We start from the raw sequence: 25,105 nt of genomic DNA, 5'->3' as shown, positions 1-25,105 counted from the left end.
CCCCCGCCGCCCCGACAGCCCAGGCTCCCGGCCCCGCCTCGGCCAACCCTACCCCGCGCGCTCTAGGACCCGGCGGCGTCGCCCAACAGCTCCGGCGTGGGCGGGGCCCGGCATTGTGACGCCGCGGGGCGGGCTTTCCCGGCGACCGAGCGGACGGACGCTGAGACGCGCGCGGGTAAGCGGCGCGGGGACGCGGGGCGCAGGGCGCTGGGCTAGGGGCGCAGGTAAGGAGCGCGGGGGCGGCGCGGGGTCCTCGCGGGGCGGCCTAGGGCGGCCGAGGACCCGGGGCCAGGGCAGTTGGCCCCTGCCCCAGTCCCCGGCTTGGTCCTGTGGGGTCACCAGCCCGGCACCCCCTCCCACGAGCCGTGCGTCCCCATCCTGGGCCCTGCGCCCCCTCCCCCGACCCCATCCCGGGGCGCGCGTGGACTCCCGCCGGCTAAGCGCACCCGGGCGGTGACACCAGGGGCTGCACCCGTCCTCGACCCCGACCCTGGGAACCCTCCCCAGCCCCCGCCGGGCGCGTCTCGGGACCCCCAGACACCCCCGCGCCCCAGTCGCCCCCGCTCTGCCTTGGCTCCTGCGGCCGGCGCGGGTCGGGTCAGGTCGGGTCGGGTCAGGTCGGGTCGCGCCGGCCCAGCCTCCCTGGCGGGACTCTAGCGGCTCCCCGCTCCCCGCAGGCCCAGAGGCCGCAGGAGCGCGAGGAGCTGCGATGAGCAGGCGGCCGGTGGCCCGCGGGGCACGGAGCTGGTGACAGCCTCGGCCAGGCGGGCGCTGCGATGGAGGCCGAGGGCCTGGACTGGCTTCTGGTGCCACTGCACCAGTTGGTGTCCTGGGGCGCGGCCGCAGCCATGGTCTTCGGAGGGGTGGTGCCCTACGTCCCGCAGTACCGGGACATCCGCAGGACGCAGAACGCCGACGGGTTCTCCACCTACGTGTGCCTGGTGCTGCTGGTGGCCAACATTTTGCGGATACTCTTCTGGTAAGTTGGGGGTTTGCTTTTCTGGGCTGCGCTCGGAGAAGAGGGTTTCTCCTTTGGAGTTTCACATTGAGGCCGGGGGAGCAGCAGGGTCCACACCTCCTGGCTGGGCCAGCGTCCTGCTCTGCCTTCATGGAGTACGTGGCCGCAGACGAGTCACTTCTTAGGGTGAGATTATTTTTTCCAGAAAAACGATGGGATTGGAGAACAGAATCTCAGAGAAAATCTCCAGATCTGCCTTCTCGCATAATGCCCCGCACGGGTGCTTAGCAGGGATCTCTCTGCTGGGCAATGGCCTAGGCCTGCCTGTAGAGAGGAACGGTTCCTGCCTGCCTTTCTCATGTTGTGTCGTTTTTCTTTATTGTTTTGAGAAAGGGTCTTGCTCTGTGGTCCAGGCTGAAGTGCATGATGTGATGACAGCTTACTGCAGCCTCCATATTCCTGGGCTTGGGTGATCCTCCCACCTCAGCCTCCCAAGTAGCTGGGATCACAGGTGCACCACCACACCCGGCTAATTTTTTTTTTGTATTTTTTGTAGAGACGGGGGGTTTCACTATGTTGCCCAGGCTGGTCTGGAACTCCTGGCCTCAAGCATTCCTCCCCACTGGGCCTCTGAAAGTGCTGGGATTACAGACTGAGCCACGGCGCCTGGTCTGCCTTGTTTAAATAGGAATTCACGCTCTCTGGAGACTGTCTTGTTCCTCTCAGGCCAACTTCCTCTTTGTATTTGCGTTAGGCCAAGGAAATTGAAATTAATTTTAACAGTTGTTGAAGCCAGACATAATTGGGAGAATGAGTTTTTGGAGAAAATGAAGAGGTCTTACAGCTGCATTCTAAGGCCAAAAGCGTCTGGAATTTTTCTTTCTTCCGGGTGATCCCAGCCTCTCTGCCCATGCAGATTGGAAGGTGTCTGCTGCTCTTCCCATGAAGAGGGCCTGGTGGAGGGGTGGAGAGAAGGAGTCTAGGCAGCTGGTGTTAAGAACTCTGCTTCTGACTCTGGTCACTGAGTAATCATGTACCTGCTTCTTTGCCTGTTAGTTTTTTGTTTTTGTTTTTTTTTTTTGAGACAGAGTCTCACACTCTGTCGTCAGGCTGGAGTGCAGTGGCACAATCTCGGCTCACTACAACCTCTGCCTCCTGGGTTCAAGTGCTTCTCCTGCCTCAGCCTCCTGAGTAGCTGGGACTACAGGCTCCCGCTGCTGTACCCAGGTAATTTTTGTATTTTTAGTAGATACGAGGTTTCACCATGTTGACCAGGATGGTCTCGATCTCTTGACCTCGTGATCCACCCACCTCGACCTCCCAAAGTGTTGGGATTGCAAGTGTGAGCCACCACGCCTGGGCCGCCTGTTTTTAAGTCAACCTTGTTGAGGTGTGATTTGCATTCCATGAAATGCACCCCTTTCGTGTCCATTTGATGAGTTCTGATGCTGGGGTGTCCCGTGTTCATGAACTGGGGTGCTCCCTGCCCCACAGCCTTCATCCCAGCCCTGGCCGTGGGCAGCCGTTGGTCCACGTGTCCCTGGGTGTTTTGCCTTTGCCAGGGATTTTTAGGTGAGCGAGTGGGTTGGCTGCTTCTTCCCCAGAGTTGTCTCTGAGGCAGGGAGGTTTGTCCCCTGCAGCGATCTTGGAGGGGGATTTTGGGTCCGAGTCCTGCCTCAAGGTTTGTCTCTGGGCCAGGCTGCATCTGAGGGAGGGTTGGGGTGCTCATTTTGGAGACTGCTTCATTCTCTCCCGTCGCCTGCTGTGGAGACAGTGGCTGGCGGTGCTGCAGTGGCCTCAGAGAGCGTAAGGTTGACTGGGAAGTAGGTTTCTAATTGTCTAATGCTGTTGAATATTTTGAGTGCACGTTGTGGGAGTTGGGGAGACGCTGGTTGGCAGGCCACCTGCTACAGCCCCAGCTCACATGTGTATGTTGTGAAGGAGCATTTTTAGGATTATAGAATAAATTTTAGGGTTACAGAATAAATTTAGGGTTATAGAATAACCTTTAGGATTATAGAATAAATATTCTCCAAAATAATGGAGGAAAAATGCCTGAGGGTAGATAACTATGTGGGAAAAAAGTTCCACTTAGAGGATGTCCCCCACCCCCAGTATGCTCATAGTCCCAAGTTGCTAAAAGACAATAAATTAGGTTGGGCATGGTGGCCCACTCCTGTAATTCCAGCACTTTCGGAGGTCAGGGTGGGAGGATCACTTGAGGCCAGGAGTTTAAGACCAGCCAGCGCAACATAGCAAGACCCCATCTCTACAAAACATTTGAAACATTAGCTTAGGTGTGGTGGCATTACCTGTAGTCCTAGCTACTTGGGAGGCTGCGACAGGAGGATCACTTAAGCCCAGGAATTTGAGGCTGCCGTGAGCTGTACTCCAGTCTGACCAACAGAGAGAGACCCTGTCTCAAAAAAAAGAAAGAAAGGAATCTATCTAATGTCCGTCTCAGTATCTGGTTTGGAGAAGTCAGAGATTACCCAGTTTCCTGGTGCCATCTTGTTGCTGCCTCATGACCTAACTGACACTTGACGTAGAGGTTTGAAGCTGGGAGTGGGAGTTCTTGCTTACAGGCCTTCAAAAGACACTTGAGCTCTTTGTGGAATTCCCTGGAATTCCCTTCCAGGGAATTCTGAACTTTGTCCACGGGTCTCTTCATAGAATCAATATCCTGGCTGTCCTGGTCATGCATGGCTTCTGTGACCACCGAGTGCACACACAGGGCCTCAGCGTGTTCCAGAAGACGGTGGGATGAAAGCGGGGAGAGCAGAGGGCACTGGTCCCTGCTGGGTGTCCCTCCAGCCTGAGGATGTGCCGTCTTTGCACTCCACACAGGCACATCCTCTGTGCCCACCCGGTCCCCAGGTCCTGCTGTGCAGAGGGGGATGATGACCCCTTCTGTTTCTCTCTTGGGAGCTCTTGTGACCCCCCACTCCTGGCTTCCCCTCTCCAGGCTTTGTAGGTTCACAGCCTCTTTGATTTCATGGTTTGTAGGGCAGAGGGTTTGTGCTTTAGCAGAAGTGACACGCGGGATGCATCACACACAACGCCAGCTCCACACATGTGTACGCACACTCAGTGTTTGGGATGGGAGTGGTGGGGGTGGGAAAGCAGAGGTGGGGCTGTGGGCTGAGAGGGGGAAGGTGGGTGGAAGCAAGGGAGGCTGGGCCGTCTCTGTAGAAGGCATGGGAAGCAAGGGGCCGGGGCAGGCCGGTGAGAAGCCGGGTCTCTCGAGAAGGGCCAGGCGGTGGAAGAGCCGGGGGTGTGTGGATAATTGGGAAGAGCAAGTGGGCTGGCCAGCTCTGGTGAGAAGGGCGGGGGGGTGGAGTGGAGATGGGGAGAGCAAGGGGGCGGCAACAGGCCTGGTGAAAGGGCCGGGGTCGGTGAGAAGGGGCAGGCCGGTGGGGAGGGTGGATGGATTGGGGGGAGAGCAGAGGTGGGGCTGGGCCAGGCTCTTGTGAGAAGGGACTGGGGTCCCGTGAGAAGAGGCCAGGGTCCGCCAGCACAGGGGTGGAGTTAGAATCTTCATGCTTCCAAAGGTGCTGGGGCATGGTCCTCAGAGCTCCAGTCCCTCTGGGCAGCCCCCCATTGGGGATTTGGGGTACATGGCATATGGAGCTCTGCAGTCCTGCAGGGGCTGCTTTAACAGTACAAACCCAGGGATTCTGAAACATAGGTCACTTATGTTTTGGTTTCTTATAGTCTTTACTACCATTTTGCGAAACCAGCATTCAGCAGATCACACTCTGTGGAATGCCAGTGTGCAGGATTTGGCAGGTTGGTGCCAGCAGCCAGGAGAAGGGCTAAATGATGTCTCATAGCTGGTGTTTGCTGGCTGTGAGTATGTGGAGGAAAAGCAGAGAGGGCAGGCGGGGATCAGGCCACACTGGGCGGCAGGGGCCTGGGAGCCTCAGCTCCATCCACAGTAGGACCCAGGCTGGAGCACTCAGATGGAGGAATGAAAACATTGTATCAGAGAGGTCATAACATTTTGTTACTAAAGGTGATAGCTTTAGTGGTGCCTAAGAGTAGACACAAAGCTACAAAGCTTCTCTTTTGCTGGATTTTTTTTTTTTTTTTTTTTTTTTTTTTGACCAGAGTCTGGCCCTGTTGCCCAGGCTGGAGTGCAGTGGCACAATCTCGGCTCACTGCAACCTCCGCCTCCTGGGTTCAAGCAGTTCCCTGCCTCAGCCTCCCGAGTAACTGGGATTACAGGCACCCGCTGCCACGCCTGGCTAATTTTTGTATTTTTAGTAGAGACGGGGTTTTACCATATTGGCCAGGCTGGTCTTGAACTCCTGACCTCATGATCCACCTGCCTCGGCCTCCGAAAGTGCTGGGATTACAGGTGTGAGCCACTGTGCCTGGCCCTGCTTGAGTTTTTCTGTGAGATTTTGGAACATAGAGAAGTTTTTCTGTGGGCTTGGTCAGTTATGGTACACCCTCTATACTGTCTCTTCCTGTGGATGGGCACCTGGGCACGGTCACCTGCAGAGCCCACCTTAGACGAGGTATCTTGGTGCTTCCCGAGGAGCAGGCTCCTGCGCCACACAGGTGGGCTGCCTGGCACCTGCTGGGAGAAGAGGCGTGGGAGTTACGCCCTCGGGCAGGAGAGGAAAAGTGCTCTTACTAAAGGAAGAAAAAGTTAAGTTGAGAAGTAAATGTGGCATCTATTTTAATTAGCTTTTAAAATTACTAATGCTGCTGGATTTTGTCTCGTTTTCGTTCTGTTCCTTGTGCATCTTCTGTGGAACACTGTGCTTTTTGAAATTTTGTTTTTCTTTGTCTTCACCCTATTAGTTCACTGTTCACCTCCGGGTACCCTCTCATTTGGTTTTAAAAGTCCTTATTCTTTACTGTGCATATCTTGTTCCTCTAGATTTGATTTTTGATGTGTGGATTATGCGGAAGCTCAAACCTTGATTCGCTCGCCTCCTCCTTTGTCTGTCTGGTCATTCATTGCGTCTGTTGAACATTTAAAAAACGCAGGTGGCCTTTCATGCAGAGTGGCCAAAATGGCTCACGTGCAGCCTCATTGCTGGAGGTGAACGTGGTGTGAAGCGGCCTCCATGTGTCCCAGGGGACTGGCCTATTTTAGATGCCTGCCCAATGTCACCTTCTCAGCCTCAGGTCACTGTGGGTGAGTTGACGGGCACCCAGGCCGCTTGGTAGCCAGTGGAGAACGGCCTTGGAAGTGACTGTGAGCTTGGCTGTATCCTCCAGCCTTGGGGGTTGTGATCTGTGCTGTATAATATACTGTAACAGTGCAGAGGCCAAGGCCTGGAGGGGGCCGGTGTGGGGGCCGGAACCAGCCTGTGGGCAGAGTGCCCATGCACCCTGCACTCCTGCTCATACAGCGTTCCTGCTCCCCCGACCTGTGCCTCAGGCTCAGAAAACCCCCTTTCAACCTGCCTCTTTCCCGCAGCCCATCCTCTATCCCCGGGCCCACCACCCTCCCTTCCTCCCTTTGCCTCTTTGTCTCGCCTTGTGCATTTCTTGGAGGCTTCCTAGGGAAGCCTCCAGTGAGGCAAGGGGACCGTGGTGGCCCCTGCTGACCTGGGTGACATTCCTGGAGGTGCAGCTTGTCTGCCTGCCTGCCTGCCTGGCCCCCTGTCCACCTTGGGCCTGGGCTGCTGTTTTCTCTCCCCTTCCCTCTGCTCCCTGAGTCTCTGTGACCTCAGGCAGCCACTCCCTCTGCTGAAGAGCTCCCAGGAGACAGGGAAGGGCCTTGGTTTCTGGAGCCAGCACAGAGGGAATCAGCATGGCCACCCTCTGAGGACTGCGTCCTGGCTCCCTGTGCTCCCAGGAGAACGTCTGTGGCTTTTTCCAGGTTGCTGTGGGAGCCTCACCTGCAAGTGGCACCTTCTCACCTGCTGGGCTGGCTCACCTGCTAAGGGGGCTGCGGGGTTCCCCTACTCCTGATCTGTGTTGATAAGGGGTGCTAAGGGGCTCTGGGGTTCCCCTTCTGCTTTGTGTTGCGAAGGGGTGTTAAGAGGGCTGCCCAGCTGCGTGAGAGGTGGGGGCTGTGGTGGTTGTTGCTGAGTCTTCCAGTTTTTCAGAAGTTGGGAAATTAGGCTGTTATGTAGGATCTCCTGACTTTGACATGGTGGCGGCCAATTCAAGTATTGAAAATTCCCTTCAGTCCAAACTGCAGGCTGATTGAGATTCCCGCCCTGGGACAGTCAGGGAGGGTCAGGGTTAGGGCTTTCCATGAGTGGGTGCCACACACAGCCCAGCCTTGGAGATGGTGGCTCTGCAGGCCCATGTCCCAGCTCTGTGGTGACTCTGGGAGATGGGGAGACTGTAGGGCCTGCCAGTCATTGGCCCGTGGTTCTGCCCTGCAGAGGCTCATGGCTGAGCTGATGAGATGCTCAACCCTGGTCAAAAGTCAGCAAGAAGGCCTGGGAGCCTGCAGCTTCCCCGGGATGCCGGTTAGGGCCTGGGAGAGGCAGAATGGATGGGCCTCCCTCCTGACCCAGGTCTCTCCCGCTGCAGGTTCAGGACTGGGAGAGGCAGCATGGATGGGTCTGCCTCCTGACCCAGGTCTCTCCTGCTGCAGGTTCAGGACCAGGAGAGGTGGCGTGGGTGGGCCTCCCTCCTGACCCAGGTCTCTCCCACTGCAGGTTCGGGACAGGGAGAGGCGACGTGGGTGGGCCTGACACAGGGTCTCTCCTGCTGCAGGCTCAGGACTGGGAGGGCAGCGTGGGTGGGCCTCCCTCCTGACATGGGTCTCCCGCTGTGGGTTCGGGACTGGGAGAGGCGGCATGGGTGGGCCTCCCTCCTGACACGGGGTCTCTCCCATAGGTTTGGAAGGCGCTTTGAGTCCCCACTGCTGTGGCAGAGCGCCATCATGATCCTGACCATGCTGCTGATGCTGAAACTGTGCACCGAGGTCCGTGTGGCCAACGAGCTCAACGCCAGGCGCCGCTCCTTTGCAGGTTGGTGGCCGGTGCTTTGGAATAAAGTCCCAGGGAATCAGGGCGAAGGTGACTCTGGTGAAACAAAAGCCACTCTAATCTGTCCTGATCCAAGCAGCTTTCATTTCGCCAAGTGGTGCTGTTATCTTCAACTGATAGTGTTTTCAGTGTGTTAAATGACTTTAGTTAAACAGTTTATAACTTGAAACAATTCAAGATAATGATTTCTTCACTGGAAGTTGGGTGAGGCCTTAACACAGCTTCACAGTTCTTGGCTGTGAGTGCCATCCCAGATGGTTTGTGTGTCCGAACAAGAAGTGCTCATCTGTGCCTGGCTGCATCTGGTCAGACGGTGCCGGGTCAGGCGTTTCGTCTCTGTGTGCGTGGCCTGTACACACAGCACACCTTTTCAGTTTGGCTTTGACTCACGGGCTACCTTAGCCAGGGCCTTCCTCACAGACCTTGTTAAACAGACCCAGAGTCACCCCACAGGGTCAGGCAACCCCTTTATCCGGAGCACACGGGCAGGGTACACACACTGCCGAGTTGACAGCCGGGCAGGACCAATTACATGCTTAGCACATGCTTAGCACTCATGACTCCTTAACCTTTGGTGGCTTAGAAAATAGAAAATACTTCTTCCAGTGTTTGCCTTTTGCACAGTTTGTTCCAGTCTGAACCCTGTTTGAAGATGCAGGCTGGCAGGCTTCTTGTGTGCAGGAGGGTTAAATCCTTCCTTTTGTTTTTCTTCTAATTTCTCAGTCGAAGATGGCGCTCCCTTTGGCTTTGAGAGAGAGGTTGATCTCAGCTGTCGCTTGGAGAAAAGTGTCTCCCTCAGAGTTTGTTTAGTTTGGGGCTTCTGTGGATTTGAGATCTTGCCGGGGAGTTGTGTCCCTGTTTCTATTCCCGATCACTGGTTCTTCCTGTTGGAGAGGATCCCACTTCTCCCTTTTTGTCTGCTGCTGTTTCTAGACTGAGGTGAATGTGTGCTGCTTTCAGCCTCTGTAGAAACCCGACCAGCCTCCAGCCAGTGTGACCTGGGCCAGGTAGTGTCATTGTGGCCGCGAGATGAGCACCAGCGTCTTTTTTTTGTTCTGTTCTTTCTTCCTATTCCCGCCGTTCTCCTCTCCTCTGAGTCTCTGCTCTGTTCCCTCCTATTGTGATTTGGGTTTGAAATTATACCAGAGATGGTGCTGACGATACCACAGATCTTGCCTAGAAAGCAGGCTTTTTTTTTTTTTTTTTTTTGAGACGGAGTCTTTGCTCTGTCGCCCAGGCTGGAGTGCGGTGGCGCAATCTTGGCCCACTGCAAGCTCTGCCTCCCGGGTTCACGCCATTCTCCTGCCTCAGCCTCCCGAGTAGCTGGGACCACAGGCGCCCGCCACCACGCCTGGCTAGTTTTTTGTATTTTAGTAGAGACGGGGTTTCACCGTGTTAGCCAGGATGGTTTCGATCTCCTGACCTCGTGATCTGCCTGCCTCGGCCTCCCAAAGTGCTGGGATTACAGGCGTGAGCCACTGCGCCCGGCGGAAAGCAGGCTTTTAAGAACTGGCCAGATTCCCCCCGAGGTGAGGAACTGTGGTTTTACATTTCTGTTTAGGTGACTCGGTCTTGCTCCCTGCAAGGCTTTGCTCCTTCTCTGGAGCTGAGCTCCTCATGGCGTGTTCCCTGCCCCTTTGAACCTCAATATTTAACTTGGAATAAGAATGTTCTCACTGTGGGAAGGCCAGCCAGCCGAGAGAACAGTTTGTGCCTAAGATGCTCAGTGCATTGCTGGGTGTTTCTGCTGCCCTCAGCTCTGGATATGAGGCCAGACCTTGTGATCTTGTTGAAGGTGGCCTGACACGAGGTCCCAGAGATGGCAGGTTGTGAGTGTCTAGGCAGTGCAGCCAGCGTGGAGTTTAACGGGAATGTATGTTGGAACGTTGGGATACCCCTAGAAGCGGCATCGTAAGCTCCCACCCACATTCATTTTACCAGCAGGTGCACTCTCGTCTCATCAGAGGAGCATTGGATAAGAAGGGAGTGGGATGGTGGATGCCTGGCATTCTGTGTCACTTCTTCCAAAGGAGTACTTCTCTTCTGGTTACCCAGGATGAGTTAAAAACGTGAGTCCCTGTTTCCAGAGCTAGGCCTGGAATCCAAATTTTAAACACCCTCCGTGGATGGGCAGAATAATGGCCCCGAGAGACATCCATGCCCTGATCCTGGGAACCAGAGAGACTCTTGAGGGGGGCTGGTCCTGGATTATCCGGTGGCCTCACCTAATTCCAGGGGTCCTCAGACGTGACAAGGGCCACAGACGAGATGGTCAGGTGCTGGAGCTGAGGGCCCGGCTCTCTGCCATGGGTTGGCCATCACTTTACAGGCAGCAGAGCCCCCAACCACAGGGAGCTGAGTTCTGCCCATACTTGAATGAGTAGGAGACACAGCCTTGGTTTTAGTCCAGGAGACCGTTGGGCCTCTGGCTTCCAGAGTTAAGATAATCAGCTTGCGTTGTGGCTGCCACGTTTGTGGTACCTTGTTACAGAGGCGATAGGAAGCTGGGGCACCCTTTCCTCAAGGCCTGGAGTATTTGGGAAGCAGTCCAGGGCCGCTGTGAGGGGATGAGGGCTGGGCTCCTGGGGTCAGCCTGGGTGCCCTGTGCCTGCCCTCCCCCTGGGGAGGACTGAGAACCAAGCTGCATGACTCCTGGGCCCCAAGTGACTTCAGGTGGGAAATCCACTCCTGAACTCTGTGTCCTGGGGTGTAGCTGTGTGTGTTTAAGAATTCTTGAGATTTACATCTGTAGCACTCTTAATATTGGAGTCCAGTTTGAGTTTATGCATGTCCATGTCCCCTTGGTAGACACGCCTAGACCTGTTCCTACAGGGCGCCTTGATGAAAGGTGTGAGCTCATGTCCTCTCATCTGCCAAGAGAGGGGAGGGCAAGGCAGGAGCATCACTGAAGTTCAGACTGAAAGCTCTGGCTTCTGGCCACCCGATCTGTAGCTCCTGCAGCACGGCCCCGTGCCAGGCAAGGTGGCCAGCCTCGTCTTCCTGTCAGCGGTGTCACCTCGAAGGGAAGGTTGTTGGCTCTGAACATGTTCTGTTTCTCGTTTCTGTTTTTTTTTTTCAAGCTTTGAAGTTCAGGGGTACGTGTGCAGGTTTGTTATATAGGTAAATTGCTTGTCACGGGGGTTTGGTGTACAGATTATTTCTCTAACTCCTGAACTCCTGACCTCAAGTGGGATCCACCCACCTTGGCCTCCCAAAATGCTGGCATTACAGGCGTGCGCCACCGCACCCGGCCAGTGTACAGATGATTTCATCACCCAGGTATTAAGCCTAGTACCCATTGGTTATTTTTCCTGGTCCTCTCCCTCCTCCTGCTCTCCATGCTCCGACAGGCCCTACTGGCTGTTGTTTCCCTCTATGTGTCCATGTGTTCTCATCATTTAGCTCCCACTTACATGCGAGAACATGCGGCGTTTGGTTTTCTGTTCCCGTGTTAGTTTGCTAAGGGCGATGACCTCTAGCTCCATCCATGTTCCTCTAAAGGATATGATCTTGTTCTTTTTTGTGGCTGCGTAGTATTCCGTGGTGTATATGTACCACATTTTCTTCATCCAGAAGAAAGTCTAGATGATTTTCATTGATAGGCATTTAGGTTAATTCCAAGTCTTTACTAGTGTGACTAGTGCTGCAGTGAACATATATGTGCGTGTGTCTATAATAGAATGATTTATATTCCTGGGGTTTATACCCGGTAATGGGATTGTTGGGTTGAATGGTATTTCTGGTCTTTGAGGAATCACCACACCATCTTCTGCAATGGTTGAACTAATTTACACTCCCACCAACAGTATATACGTGTTCCTTTTTCTTCACAACCTCACCAGCATCTGATTTTTTTTGACTTTTTATTAATAGCCATTCTGACTGGTGTGAGATGGCATCTCATTGTGGTTTTCATTTGTATTTCTCTCATGATCAGTGACGTTGAGCTTTTTTTATATGCTGTTTGGCCGCATGTATGTCTTCTTTTGAAAAGTGTTCATGTCCTTTGCCCACTTTTTAATAGGGTTATTCGTGTTTTTCTTGTAAATTTAAGTTCCTTATAGTTGCTGGATGTTAGACCTTTGTCAGACGAGTAGTTTGCAAAAATTTTCTCCCATCTGTAGGTTGTTTGCTCTGTTGATAGTTTCTTTTGCTGTGCAGAAGCTCTTTAGTGTAATTAGATCCCATTTGTCAATTATTGCTTTTGCCAAGCACATTCTTGAGCCTCACCCTAAGGGTGGGGACATGCCAAGGGGGACCATGGCCTTGGGAGGCACAATTCTTGGCAGACTGATGAGGACGTGAAAATAACTTATGAGGAAACATTTGAATCACTACATTTCACTGTGCTCATGGATAGTCAGACGACCTAAGGAAATAAAAGTGTAAATGTTTTCCAGCTATCTTTTATAGGAATTTAAGTTTTGAAGGTCACAAATTCAGTTTGAAAGTTAATATAAAAGAAACATAAATGGTATTAAGAAAGAGTAGATTACTTAAGCAATTAAATACATTATTTGTTGTCTGATTATAAAGAACAGTGCATGCTCATGGTAGACATTTGGGGAAGACAGATATAAAGTAAAACAACTTCTGGCTGGGCGCAGTGGCTCACGTCTGTAATCCCAGCACTTTGGGAGGCCAAGGTGGGTGGATCACAAGGTCAGGAGTTCGAGACCAGCCTGGCCAACGTGGCGAAACCCCATCTCTACTAAAGATACAAAAAATTAGCTGGGCGTGGTGACGCGTGCCTATAATCCCAGCTACTCAGAAGGCTGAGGTGGGAGAATCACTTGAACCCAGCAGGTGGAGGTTGCAGTGAGCCAAGATTGGGCCATTGCACTGCAGCCTGGACACAGGGCAAGACTCCATCTTAAAAAACAAAACAGGCCGGGCGCGGTGGCTCAAGCCTGTGATCCCAGCACTTTGGGAGGCCGAGACGGGCGGATCACGAGGTCAGGAGATCGAGACCATCCTGGCTAACATGGTGAAACCCCGTCTCTACTAAAAAAATACAAAATCTAGCCGGGCGAGGTGGCGGGCGCCTGTAGTCCCAGCTACTCGGGAGGCTGAGGCAGGAGAATGGCGTAAACCCGGGAGGCGGAGCTTGCAGTGAGCTGAGATCCGGCCACTGCACTCCAGCCTGGGCGACAGAGCGAGACTCCGCCTCAGAAAACAAAACAAAACAAAAAAACAGCTTCCACCCCACCCTCCAGAGGTGACTACTTTGAACGCCGTGGCATGCTTCCACGTCTCTTCCTTTTTTCTTCTACAGTCTCCTTTCACAAAATTGGCATAATTTTCAAAATTATGACCAGACTTTAAAAAGAAACCCTCATTCCACTGAGACGTTTTCCCACACCCTTTTTCATTGTGAGTCAGGGTTGGGGCCTGATCACTCCGTCATCTCCCTCATCTCCCATCTCCCTCATCACTGGAGGGAGATGACCCACAGGGCCCTGAGTGCCCAGCCTGAGGAAGGCAGGGCTGGCACCAGCACGGTGCCACCCCTGGGCAGAGCTGAGCCTCTTTGGCCAGGCCATGGCTGACGGCGGTTGGGAGTGAGTGCACACCTGTCTCGTGTGCTGGGTTATTTCTTTTTACCGTTCACTTTGCATTATGGAGAATTTCAAGTGTTTACCAAGTAGGTAGGGTGGTACAGAGCCCTGAGGGTGATGGGACCCATAGTTGCATTAAGGTCTCCTTCCTGCAGGTTTTTCTTTTCTTTTTTTTTCGAGACAGGGTCTCACTCTGTTGCCGAGGCTGGAGTGCCGTGGTGGTATCAGAGCTCATTATTGCCTTGAATTCCTGGGCTCTAGCCAAGCGATCCTCCCACCTCAGCCTCCCAAAGCATTAGAGTTACAGGGTGAGCCCTTGTGCCTGGCAGTTTTGTTGTTTAAAATCCATAAGTTTTTAACTTAACTCCTCTCGACTTTGCCCGTGGTCTGTATTAGCGGCATCTTGACAAGATTGCTGACTACTCGGCAGGCTGAGTTTTGGGAAGCCCCACAGTGGAGATGGCACTCCTGGTGTTTCCTCCTGTCTTTATGTCCTTGGAGTGTAGACAAGGAAAAGGGGTTCTGTTCTTGACTTTTTCTGTGAAAGAGCATTTTAAAAAAGCAATGGACCCCGAGGCCCGATCCGATCCAGGTTTGGTTCTTGTGTTTCGCAGGATGGTTGCCCCGTTCCGTAGGAGGTGTGTGTGGTCAGCGGCCACTGGGGGGCTCAGGCTGAGGCCGGGAGCTCGTCAGGGCTGCAGGATGTTTGTCGTCTGTTAGCTGGAGCCCCTCTGCGGAGAAACGGGCTGGTACCCATTGTTCAGCTGTCCACAGGTGTGATTTATAAAGGAAATGCAGGTCTCTCTCTTTACCAGTTTTCAAAGTTGGTTCCCTAGCATCTTGCAGTGATGAGTGCATGTTTCTGAGTCATTCTGAACACGTGAAGTGGACGTTTGGTGGTTACTGGATTATCACACTTGTTAAAGCTCCAGTTCTTCCCTCTGGCCAGGGAGCCGCATCAGGTGCTGCTGGGCCCTTTCCACCCAGCATGAGGGGTCTCTACACAGAATCTGGTATAACAAGGTACTCGTGTGGCAGCTACGTCTCCTGCCCCAGACCTAGAACCCGTCGTTTCTCCAAGGAGCGCTGGTATCTGGGACACAGTGTTTGGAGACCACAGCCTGGGCATGCGTGAGGGTTGGCCTACAGGTTGAGTTTTTGGCTTTTTCAGTGGATGGAGCTAGGGAGTGTGTTTTGGTGAGGTGAAATACTTCATGAGTGGACACCAATTCTTCCCCTTTTACTTCAAACCTCTAGGCCTGGCCGCGTTGCTTAGCCTGAGGTCTGCCTCCCTTCTGCCCTGTACCAACTCCCTTCTTCAAGGACCCCACAAATAATGGAATGTGGCATCCTCATGCCTCCCTTAGTCCTCTCTGTGTGCGGCAGTCTGAGGGTCACCATGCCGGCACCAGCCTCCTGGTGACTGAAAACGTTTGTTTTATTGGGGGTGGGGGTTTATATGCTCAGGATTGCACATCCTCAGGGCACTTCCCGCTGGGGACAGAGGTCAGGTCACTGCTGCATGTTATGTCACCGGGAAACAGACGCACCTTGTCAGGGGTGCACCAGCAGCTGGATACATGGGGTCATTTGTTTCATTTTAAATATTTGCTTTTAAAAAGTTTAACTTTGTTTTATCATGTACTTTTTTCCTTTTAAGTTCCTCTTAGGGGTTATTTGAGAAATAATTGTTTGTAGCTCAAAGTCAGATGGTTTAATTTACTTCACATTTCTCCCAAATCTCAACACTCAGAGTTCTAGGCTGGAGGCCAGGGAGAGGGAGTGGCTGCTGGTTAGTCGAGGGTGTTTTTTTGGGGTGCTGAAGATGTCCTAAAATTAGATAGTGATGGTGTTTGCACAACTGTGGATATCCTAAAAACCATTGAATTGTACACTTTAAACAGGTGAGTTAGTTATAGCTCAAGAAAACTGGAAAATGTGTTGTATGTAGGGGTCATGTGCCATCTTGCATGCATTTTCAGGGGTTTATTGAGATTCTTGGACGTCACATTAGGAATCCCTGTATCTGCCTGTGTACCTCCTCCCATTGCGGGCTTGCCTGGGCCACTGTGATCATGTGCTCTTCCCTGGTCCCAGGCTGGCTGGCACCTCCCTGTCACTATCACCCCTGCACTCCCCCATACACGCTGTACCGACAGGGTATGGTGCAAACCTTTCTTCATGTGCTGACAGAAGCGGTCTCCAGTCGTGACATGGACCAAAGTCCCAGGAAGCAGGTGATGGCCTCTGTGGCCCAGCCATCCTCCTTCCTGCCAGTCCTGTGGACTTGTCCTGTCTCTCTTGTTCCAGTCTCTTTGGCTACTCCACAAGTTACCCCAGATCTTAGGACTTGGAAGGACAACAGTTATTTTGCTCGTGAGTGCATTTTGGGTGGAACTTGGCAAGAAGAGCTGGTCTCTGCTGTCCTCAATCTGGGGAGCTCAAAGGCTAGGGCTGCAGCCCTTGAAGCTCATTCTCTTGCTTTGTCTCTCTCTCCCTTATTCACTCTTTGGCATGGCTGGTGCTGGCCATCTCCTGGGACCTCCACCCGGGCTCTGCTGGGACATCCACCAAGGCGGCCTCATGAGACCTGGGCTTCCTCACAACATGGCCAGGTCCCAAGGGGGAGCTTCTTGGGAAAGCAGGTGGAAGCTGTATCTTTTTTATGACCTAAGTCTTGGAAATCACAGCATTGCTTCTGTGGACTGGAGCGGTCACAAGCCCACCTGTGATCAAGGGGAGAAGACACTGACACCACCTCCCTCAGCACAGATCTGTGGAGATGTGTGACTGTTGAAAATGTTCCTGGCAGCTCTCTCAGTGTCAGAACTCTTTGCATTCTGTCCTACACAAACATGGATCTGATCACACTGCTTTCCAGGCAAGGAGCCCAGGTGGCTTGAGGGTGTGCCCAGGACACAGCCAGGTGTGGTAGGGTCCAGCCTCTGCAGCCTGAACCATGCCTTCTTCCCCAGCCTGCCAGCTGGCTGCCTCCCACCCTTGCCTGTTCACAGTCACACCTGGATGTGAGAAGGGAAACAGTGTAGACCGAGCAGTCCTGCTTTGGGTGGTCCCTCCCTCCCTCCCACCCCTTGCGGATCTTGGTCTTGAAAAGAGGCACCAGTGGAGAGGGATATTGTCTAAGTCAAAGCAACAGATGGGATGAGCTGAGGGACATAGAATCCAAGAGGCAGTGTTGGGGAGCCTGGGGAGGAGAGGAGACTGCACTTTGTGTGCTGCATTGGTTTATAAAACCCTCAAATTTGGTAGAAATATTGCAGTTCCTGCCTTGTGAGTGGAACAACACCCTAAGTCCAAGTAGCAGAGGGCAGAGGTCAGAGGTCATCTCGTATTTGCTTTTAGCTGTTCACTTGCAAAATTTCCATTTTAAGTCTACATTGCCTGGAGCAGGCAACACACAACCTTTGATCCCACTTCTGCTTTCTGATCCCAGGACTCATTTGAGTCTCTTGTTTATCAACCGTTTTCAATCCCAAACCCCATGGGGCTTCCCAGGAGCCACCTAGAGGCTGTTTTCCAGGACCTTGGCTGCTGTCTTGTCCTGGGGCTGCGCAGATGGGGAGGTTGGCTCATAACCTGTCATTGCAGGTGCTGGGCCCTGGAGGGTGCTGGGTCCCTGTCACATTGTCCATGTGTCTCTGTGTCTCTGCAGAGGTGCTTGTCAAGTGCACATGTGGAGCCAGCCATCCTTTTACAGCAGAGTGTACTCTGAAACAGCTTTATCAGGCAGTCTTCTGAAGGGTTTTGACCTGGGGCAGCTGTATTGCAACCGAAGCTTGCATACAGCCGAGTTTCTAGGAAGAGGGGAGCAGGATCTGTCTGGCTGCTTTCTATCGGCACAGCATGCTTGTGGCGGGCTCCGTGCTGCCTTTCTCCTGAGAGATTAAATGGAAATGTGGTAACTTTTAATTTTGGCTCAATTTTCTCCCATTCTCCCCATTCACTTTTTTATGATATTGGAAGAGGTTAGGTTTGCAGAAAAATAGTTCAGAAAGTGGATTTTCTAAGGCACAAAACCAAAATCTTGTGACCTTTCTGTTCTAGTTTTTTTTTTTTTTAAAGAAATGCAAAAAGTTCTGAGAACACAGCTGTTTACCTGCGTTAAAACCAGTCTCTTTCTGTCTTTTCCCCTTTCTGTTTCTGTCTCCGTTTTAACGTGTAGCTGCAGATAGCAAGGATGAAGAAGTCAAGGTCGCCCCCAGGCGGTCCTTCCTGGGTATGTACCCTGTGCGTGCACCGCCCGCAGCGTATTCCTTTCGCCTCATTTCTGCAGCTGTACTTCCTCCTGTCATTGCTTCCATCTGTGCATGTGCGTGCGTCATCTTTACCAAATGTGGCCGAGTCTACAGCAAACTAATCAACCCCTAGCTCTGCTGTTTTCAAGCATGAAGTAGTTCTTAGAAGCCTGTCCATGTTCTTCTGTGTGTGGGGAGATGGGGGTGGGAAGGGGAAGAGGGAGGGAGACAGGAAGGGAGGAGAAAATTTTAGATGACAAATTTTGGACTTTGTTAAATTTATTCCCAAGTATTTTATCCTTTTTGATGCTATTGTAAATGGAAATGTTTTCTTAATTTCAGTTCTGCTTGTTCATTGCTACTTTATAGAAATGTAATTGATCATTGCATGTTGATCTTGCGTCATGCAATTCTGCTGAACTGGTTTGTTCTAAGAGTTGTTTAGTAGATTCTCTATATATGATTCTGTCATTTGCAAATAGAGATGGTTTTAATTCTTCCTTACCAATTTAGTTGCTTTTATTTCTTTTTATTGTTTAATTATCCTGGTTATAAGCAGTGAGAGTGGATGTACCTATCTTATTCTTCATTTTAGTGAGAAAGCATTCCATCTTTCACCACTAAGTATGATGTTAGTCAATGGATTTTCCATAGTTGCCCTTCATTAGGTTAAGGCAGTTCCCTTTTATTTGAATTTGTTGGGTGTTTTTATAATAAGAGTTAGAGTTTGCCAAATGCTTTTCTGTGTCTGTTGAGATGATCCATGTGGGTTTTGTTTTTTATTGCACTATGATGATGTACTACCTTGATGGATTTCTGTGTGTTGAACCAACCTTGCATTCTTGGGATAAATTCATGTGGTCATGGTGTCTAACACTTTTTATCTGTTGCTGGATTTTATTTGCTAGTATTGTATTGGGGATTTTTTGTATCTGTATTCATAAAAGATAATGGTCTGTAGTTTTCTTGTAATGACTTTGTCTAGATTTAGTACTAGGATAATACTGACCTTATAAAATAAGTTGGGAAATGTTCCCCTCCTTTGCTGTCTTTTTAGAGTTTGCAAAGGGTTGATACTAATTCCTCTTTAAATATTTTTAGAGTTATCCAGTGAAGCCATCTGGGCTTGGGCTTTTCTTTGTGGAAAGTTTTAAAATTACGAATTCGATCTCTTGTTATAAGTCTATTCAGATTTTTTGTTTCTTCGTAAGTCAGTTTTGGTAGTTTGTACTGAAATTTTTCCATTTCACCTAAGCTATCTAATTTGTTGACATATAATTTTTCTTAGTATTCCCTTAGAATCCTTTGTATTTCTGGAAAGTCATCAGTAATGGTTCCTCTTTTATTCCTGACTTAAGTAATTTGATCCTCTCCTTTCCTTTCTTTTTTTGGTCAGTCTAGCTAAAAATTTGTCAATTTTTTGTTCTTGTCAAATAACCAACTTTTAAAAGGTGTTTCTTTTCCTTTCTTTCTTCCTTTTTTTAACACAACACATCCACATTGCCCATCAAAGAACCAATTTTTGGTTTTGTTGATTTTCTTTATTGCTTTTCTATTTTCTACTTTATTTCACTCTAATATTCTTTCTTTCCTTATGCTTGCTTTGGGTTTAATTTACCTTTTTCTTAAGGTGGAAGTTAGATCATTGATTTTTTTCTTTCTTCCTTTATAATGTAGTTATTGGCAGCCATAATTTCTCTCTAAGCAGGTGCTTTACCTGCGTCCTATACTTTGGTGTGTTGTGTTTTTGTTTTCATGCACCTTAAAGTATTTTAAAATTTACTCCAAGGTTTCTTCTTTGACCCTTTTATTATTTAGGAATGTGCTAACTTCCACATATTTGTGAATACCCCAAAATGTCTTCTGTTATTGATTTCAAATTTATTTCCGTTATAGTTGTAGAATATACTCTGTTTTATTTCAGTACTTTTATTTATTTATTTATTTATTTATTTATTTTTTATTTTTTTTGAGACGGAGTCTGGCTCTGTCGCCCAGGCTGGAGTGCAGTGGCCGGATCTCAGCTCACTGCAAGCTCCGCCTCCCAGGTTCACGCCATTCTCCTGCCTCCGCCTCCCAAGTAGCTGGGACTACAGGCGCCCGCCTCGTCGCCCGGCTAGTTTTTTGTATTCTTTAGTAGAGACGGGGTTTCACCGTATTAGCCAGGATGGTCTCGATCTCCTGACCTTGTGATCCGCCCGTCTCGGCCTCCCAAAGTGCTGGGATTACAGGCTTGAGCCACCGCGCCCGGCCACTTTTATTTATTTTTTAAAAATTTTTGGAGACAGAGTCTTGCTCTGTTGGCTGTGGTGTGACTTGGGCTCACTGCAACCTCCGCCTCCTGGGTTCAGGCAATTCCTGTGCCTCAGCCTCCCGAGTAGCTGGGACTACAGGTGCGTGCCACTGCACCTGGCCAATTTTTTGTATTTTTTATAGAGACAGCATTTCACCATGTTGACCAGGCTAGTCTCGAACTCCTGAGCGCAGGTGACCCACTCACTTCAGCCTCCCAAAGAACTAGAATTACAGGCATGAGCCACCACGCCCAGCCAGATTCCAGTACTTTTAAATAGAGGCACATCTTACGGCCTAGCATATGATCTATCTTGGAGAATATTTGATGTCCATTTTGCTGTGGTTGGGTAAAGGTGGAGGGTTGTCTGTTAGGTCAAGTCTACAATTTCTTTATTGTTCTTCTGTGTAGTTGTTACGTCCATTACTAAATGTAGGTGTGGAAGTCTGTAAGTGTTTTTGAATTATCTTTTTCTCTTTTCACTTCTGTCAGTTTTTGCCTGATGTATTTTGGGGCTTTGTTGTTTGTTAGGGACGTATATGCATATTTTCTGTTTTGATGTCTGTTTCTTCTGATGTTAGTGTCATCACATGCACATCTCCTGTGGTTGCCATTCAATATATTCTTTCCATTGTTTTACTTTTAACTTTCTTATATCTTTGAATTTCAAATGAGTCTTCCGTATGCATACAATGGATCTTTAAAAAAATCCATTTTGGCAATTCTGCCCTCTGATTTGATTATTTCATTCACACCTAATGTTATATGTTCAGATTTACATCTGCTACTTTACTTTTTGTTTTCTGTATATATATCCCATGCCTTTTCCCCTTAGCTGTTGCTCCTTTACAGCTTCCTTTTGTATTAAGTAAATATTTTCTAATGTCACATTTTAATTTCTTTAAATAATGTTTTCTGAATTATTTTCTTAGTAGTTACTTGAAGGCTTACAACATGCATCTTAACTTATTAGAATCTACTTCAAATTTATACTAACTTAATTCCAGTGACAGGAACCTTACTCCTACATGGTTCGATTTCGTCCTCCCTTTTTAAATGGTATGATTATTGTACATATTATGTCTACATATATTACAACCTAGCAATATATTTTTCTGATTGTTCCTTTATATACATTTTATGTCATTCAAGAACTGGAGGCTGGGCGCGGTGGCTCACGCCTGTAATCCCAGCACTTTGGGAGGCTGAGGCGGGCGGATCACGAGGTCAGGAGATCAAGACCATCCTGGCTAACATGGTGAAACCCCATCTCTATTTAAAAAATACAAAAAGATTAGCCGGGCGAGGTGGCAGGCACGTGTAGTCCCAGCTACTCAGGAGGCTGAGGCAGGAGAATGGCGTGAACCTGGGAGGCGGAGCTTGCGATGAGCCGAGATCGCGCCACTGCACTCCAGCCTGGGCGGCAGAGCAAGACTCCATCTCAAAAAATAAAAAAGAACTTGAGAGAAGAAAGGAGAACAAACATATGGAGTTATTTTATTAACCTTATTTACCATTTGTAGTTCCTTTTATTTCTTTCTGAGACTGAGTGCCATCTACAGTCATTTTCTTTCTCTAATACAGTTTTGATCCCATCCATCTCATTTGTGCTATTGACATTATTGTCAGTTATGTTACATTTCTTTAGGGTAAAGGCCCCCAAACAATACGATGCATATTGTTTTATGCAGTTACATTTTAAGTCAACTAAGAGAGGAAAGGAGAAGAAATGTGCACCGATATCACCTTTTATAATAACTGACATCATCGTCTTTATACTCTTTTTTAATGTGGATTTGAATTGCTTCTGATGTTAACTTGTTTTCAGCATGAAAAACTTGTTTTCTGTAAGGTGTGCCTACTAGCAACAGATTCTCTCAGTTCTTGTTTATCTGGGAATCTTTATTTTCCCCTTATTTTTTAAAAAACGTTTTACTAGATATAAGAATCTTAGTTGATGATTTTTTTTTCTTTTCAGTGCTTTGAATATGTTATTCCACTGCCCTCTGGACTCCATTGTTTCTGATGAGAAGTCAGCTGTTAATCTTATTGGGGTTTCCTTGTAAGTGATAAATTATTTTTCTCTTGCTACTACTTTCAAGATTCTGTCTTTGTTTTTTGGCATTCATTATTTAGACTGTGATGTGTCAGGGTGTGGATCTCTTTATCAGGCTTGCAATTTGTGGAGCTTGTTGAGTGTGTAGATTAATATTTTCATCGTATTTGGGAAGTTTTCAAAAGTCATTATCTCCTTGAATATTTTTTTCTGCTCCCCTCTCTCCTCTCCTCAAGCTCACCCATTCTGCATGTGCCGGTGCCCTTTCCTGTCGTCCCACCTTTCTCTGAGACTGTGTTCTTTTTTCTTAATTCTATTTTCCGTTTGTTCTTTAGGTTGCATAATCTTTATTGAGCTTTCTTTGAATTCACTGATTCTTCTGCCAGCTCAATCTATTGTTGAGCCCTTATAGTGAGTTTTAAAATTTCAGTTGTGCTTTGCAACATCGGAATTTCCACTTTTTTTTTTTTTAGAATTTCTGTCTCTTTATTGATAATCTTTGTGTGATCAATTGTTGTCATATTTTCTTTTAATTCTTTATGCATGGATCCCTTTAGTTATTTGAACATATTTATAATAGTTATCTTAAAGTCTTTTTCTACTGAGTCCAACACTTGTGCCTCTTCAAAAGCAGTTTGTGTCCTGCTTATTTTTTTCCTCTTCTGTTTCTTTGTACAACTCATTTTGTTTTGTTATTGCAAGCTGGACATTTTAGGTAAACTATAGTAGCAGCTGTGGATACGGATTCCCCCACTTGGGGGAAGGATGACTTATTGTTTGCTTGTTTGTTTTGTGATTTGGCTGGACTAGTGCAGTCTCTGGACCTCTTCTCTCTCAGGTGTGGTGGTTCTGGCTGGCCGTGACCCTCCCTGATCTTCCTGTTAAGCTTCTGGTGGTCAAACCAGCTATTGGCCTCACTGGTGGCTGCCAGCTGATTTGATGATGCCCTGGGGGATGTATTCCCCACAGCTGAGCAGGGTGGCTATTGAGGCCACTGTTTGGTGGTGGTTCAGTCCCCAGGAGGGCTTCTCTTGGCTGTCCTTTCTGGTTCTGTTTGATAAACTTTGAGCTCGTCATGGAGCTTCTAGCTCCTCTTAGTTGCTGGCTGCCGAGGTCTCTGTTGTTTTTGTTAGCATCCTTACACTTGAACTTGCACCTGCTCTAAGTAGGGCATCCCTCTAGGGAGAGCTATGGAGCTCTCTATCCTGATACTGCCATCACCAGGACAGAACCTCTGGACCTCTGAGGGTGACAGCTCTGCTCTGAGTGGTGCATGGGAATTGGGTTGTTGCCTCTGGTCTTCTTAGTTTGCCCCTGCTTGTGTGGAACCTCTCCCAGTGAGCAAGCTGAGGCAGGGACAAGGGATGCTCAGTGTCCTTTGCCCCTGCCTCATGGGTGGGGGCTGAGTGGAGGAAGGGAGCCTGGGGAGACAGGAACTGAGTAGGCAATGAAGAGCTTGGGCGCTCTTCATAAAGGGGGTAAAAGGCTGCTGAAAATGAGAGGAGGCTGAGAGCAGGCAAGGCCGCCCGACAGGGCCCATCTGGCTCCTCTCTCCCAGGGCCTCCCTGGCTCTGGCTGAGGTGACTACAGGAATGTGAGTCTCAGCAGCTGTTAGGGCAGTGTGGCGGCGAGCGCTTGTCTGTCTGTGCAGCCTTGGGTTCGGCCGTGGACGCCTGTCTTGGCAGTTGCTTGATTTGTTCTTACCGAGTGGGAGGGTGTTTCCCAGGGTCCTCTTTGGAAGCCAGCACGGCTCCCCACTTCCCGCTCCGGCCCTGGACGTGCTCAGTCCCCACGCTGTCTGTCCCACTCACCGGGGTTGGGGCGGGGCCTCTGTCACTCCCGGGGTTGGGGCGGGGGCTCTGTCACTCTCCGAGGGTCTCTGGTGTGGGTCTCTCTGCGTCGTCCTCTGGCCCCAGCCATGCCATCTCCCTGTGCCTATTGCTGTCTGCTGCACAGGTGGCGGGATTAGAGGGGGTCAGCGAGGCCAGTGCTGGTCTCAAAGGCTAAGAAGGGCATTCGTCCTCATTCTGCAGCAGGTGGTTTGGCTGTCTTTGTCAAAATCCTTTCGTGTCCCTGATCCTTAGGATAAAGTAAAAGTGGGCCCTGGTGGCCTCAGGGGCCTCCTGTCTGTGCTCTCCCGACTGTAGCCTGTGCCCCTCAGGTCCCCCTGATGAGCCCCTGTGTGCCCGCCCGGGGTCCTGCTGAGCCCTGCCTGCAGCTCTGGGCCTGGGTGGTGCCTGTTCGCTCCACTCCCAGGTGGCTGGGCCGTTTCCAAGGACAGGCTCTGCCTGCTCAGCTCGCGTGGGGTGGAGAAGCAGACACAGCAGGTGGGGCTGGTACCTGCCTGGAAGGGCAGCTCGCAGGAGGCCAGGTGAGCCTGGACCAGGGATTTGAAGGAAGTGGGAGGTTGTTTTGTTTTTTCATGGAGAGTCAATTTGTATTTTTAAAAATATTGAAACAGTCACAAAGTTAAAGTGGGAGCGTGATACAGTTTAGTTGCTGGGACTGGCCGTCACTCCAGGGAGCACCAAAGTGCTTAAAAGAACAGTTACTGGCCGGGTGCGGTGGCTCATGCCTGTAATCCCAGCACTTTGGGAGGCCGAGGCAGGCGGATCATGAGGTCAGGAGATCGAGACCATCCTGGCTAACATGGTGAAACCCCGTCTCTACTAAAAATACAAAAAATTAGCCAGGCGTGGTGGCGGCGCCTGTAGTCCCAGCTACTCAGGAGGCTGAGGCAGGAGAATGGCGTGAACCCGGGAGGCGGAGCTTACAGTGAGCTGAGATCGCGCCACCGCACTCTAGCCTGGGCGACAGAGTGAGACTCCGTCTCAAAAAAAAAAAAAAAGTTCCTTCGCCAACACTTGTGGTCCGTAATCTGTAACAGAGCTACAACTAGGAAAACTAGAGTGGTGGTAGCCACTTATTTAAGAAGTCATTCAGGTAAGCAGCTGCACCGTCTGTACTCCTTAAGTAGCAAAGAAGTTGTTACAGTCTTCTGAAAACTATCACTATG

The 25,105-nt window shown here is 50.1% G+C and overlaps 1 protein-coding gene across 5 annotated transcripts in view; it reads left to right on the top strand.

The window, feature by feature from the left end:
- Positions 1-140: 140 nt before the first annotated feature.
- SLC66A2 (solute carrier family 66 member 2) overlaps positions 141-25,105 on the top strand; it is a 52,697-nt gene continuing 27,732 nt past the window's right edge. For 3 of the 5 annotated variants that reach the window (XM_017873807.1, XM_017873803.1, XM_017873805.1), the window contains exons 1-4: positions 141-224; positions 678-979; positions 7,775-7,908; positions 17,668-17,721. In XM_017873807.1, the coding sequence (XP_017729296.1) occupies positions 777-979; positions 7,775-7,908; positions 17,668-17,721 (391 nt within the window). In that variant the 5' untranslated portion in view covers positions 141-224; positions 678-776. The remainder of the gene's footprint in view (positions 225-677; positions 980-7,774; positions 7,909-17,667; positions 17,722-25,105) is intronic. The other 2 variants (XM_017873804.1, XM_017873806.1) reach the window with 1 other exon arrangement.

Source organism: Rhinopithecus bieti, unplaced genomic scaffold, assembly GCF_001698545.2.
Source record: "Rhinopithecus bieti isolate Rb0 unplaced genomic scaffold, ASM169854v2 scaffold_8690, whole genome shotgun sequence".
Classification (NCBI taxonomy): domain Eukaryota; kingdom Metazoa; phylum Chordata; class Mammalia; order Primates; family Cercopithecidae; genus Rhinopithecus; species Rhinopithecus bieti.
Note: the sequence above shows the minus strand (reverse complement) of the source record. Positions and strands in the feature narration are given on the sequence as shown.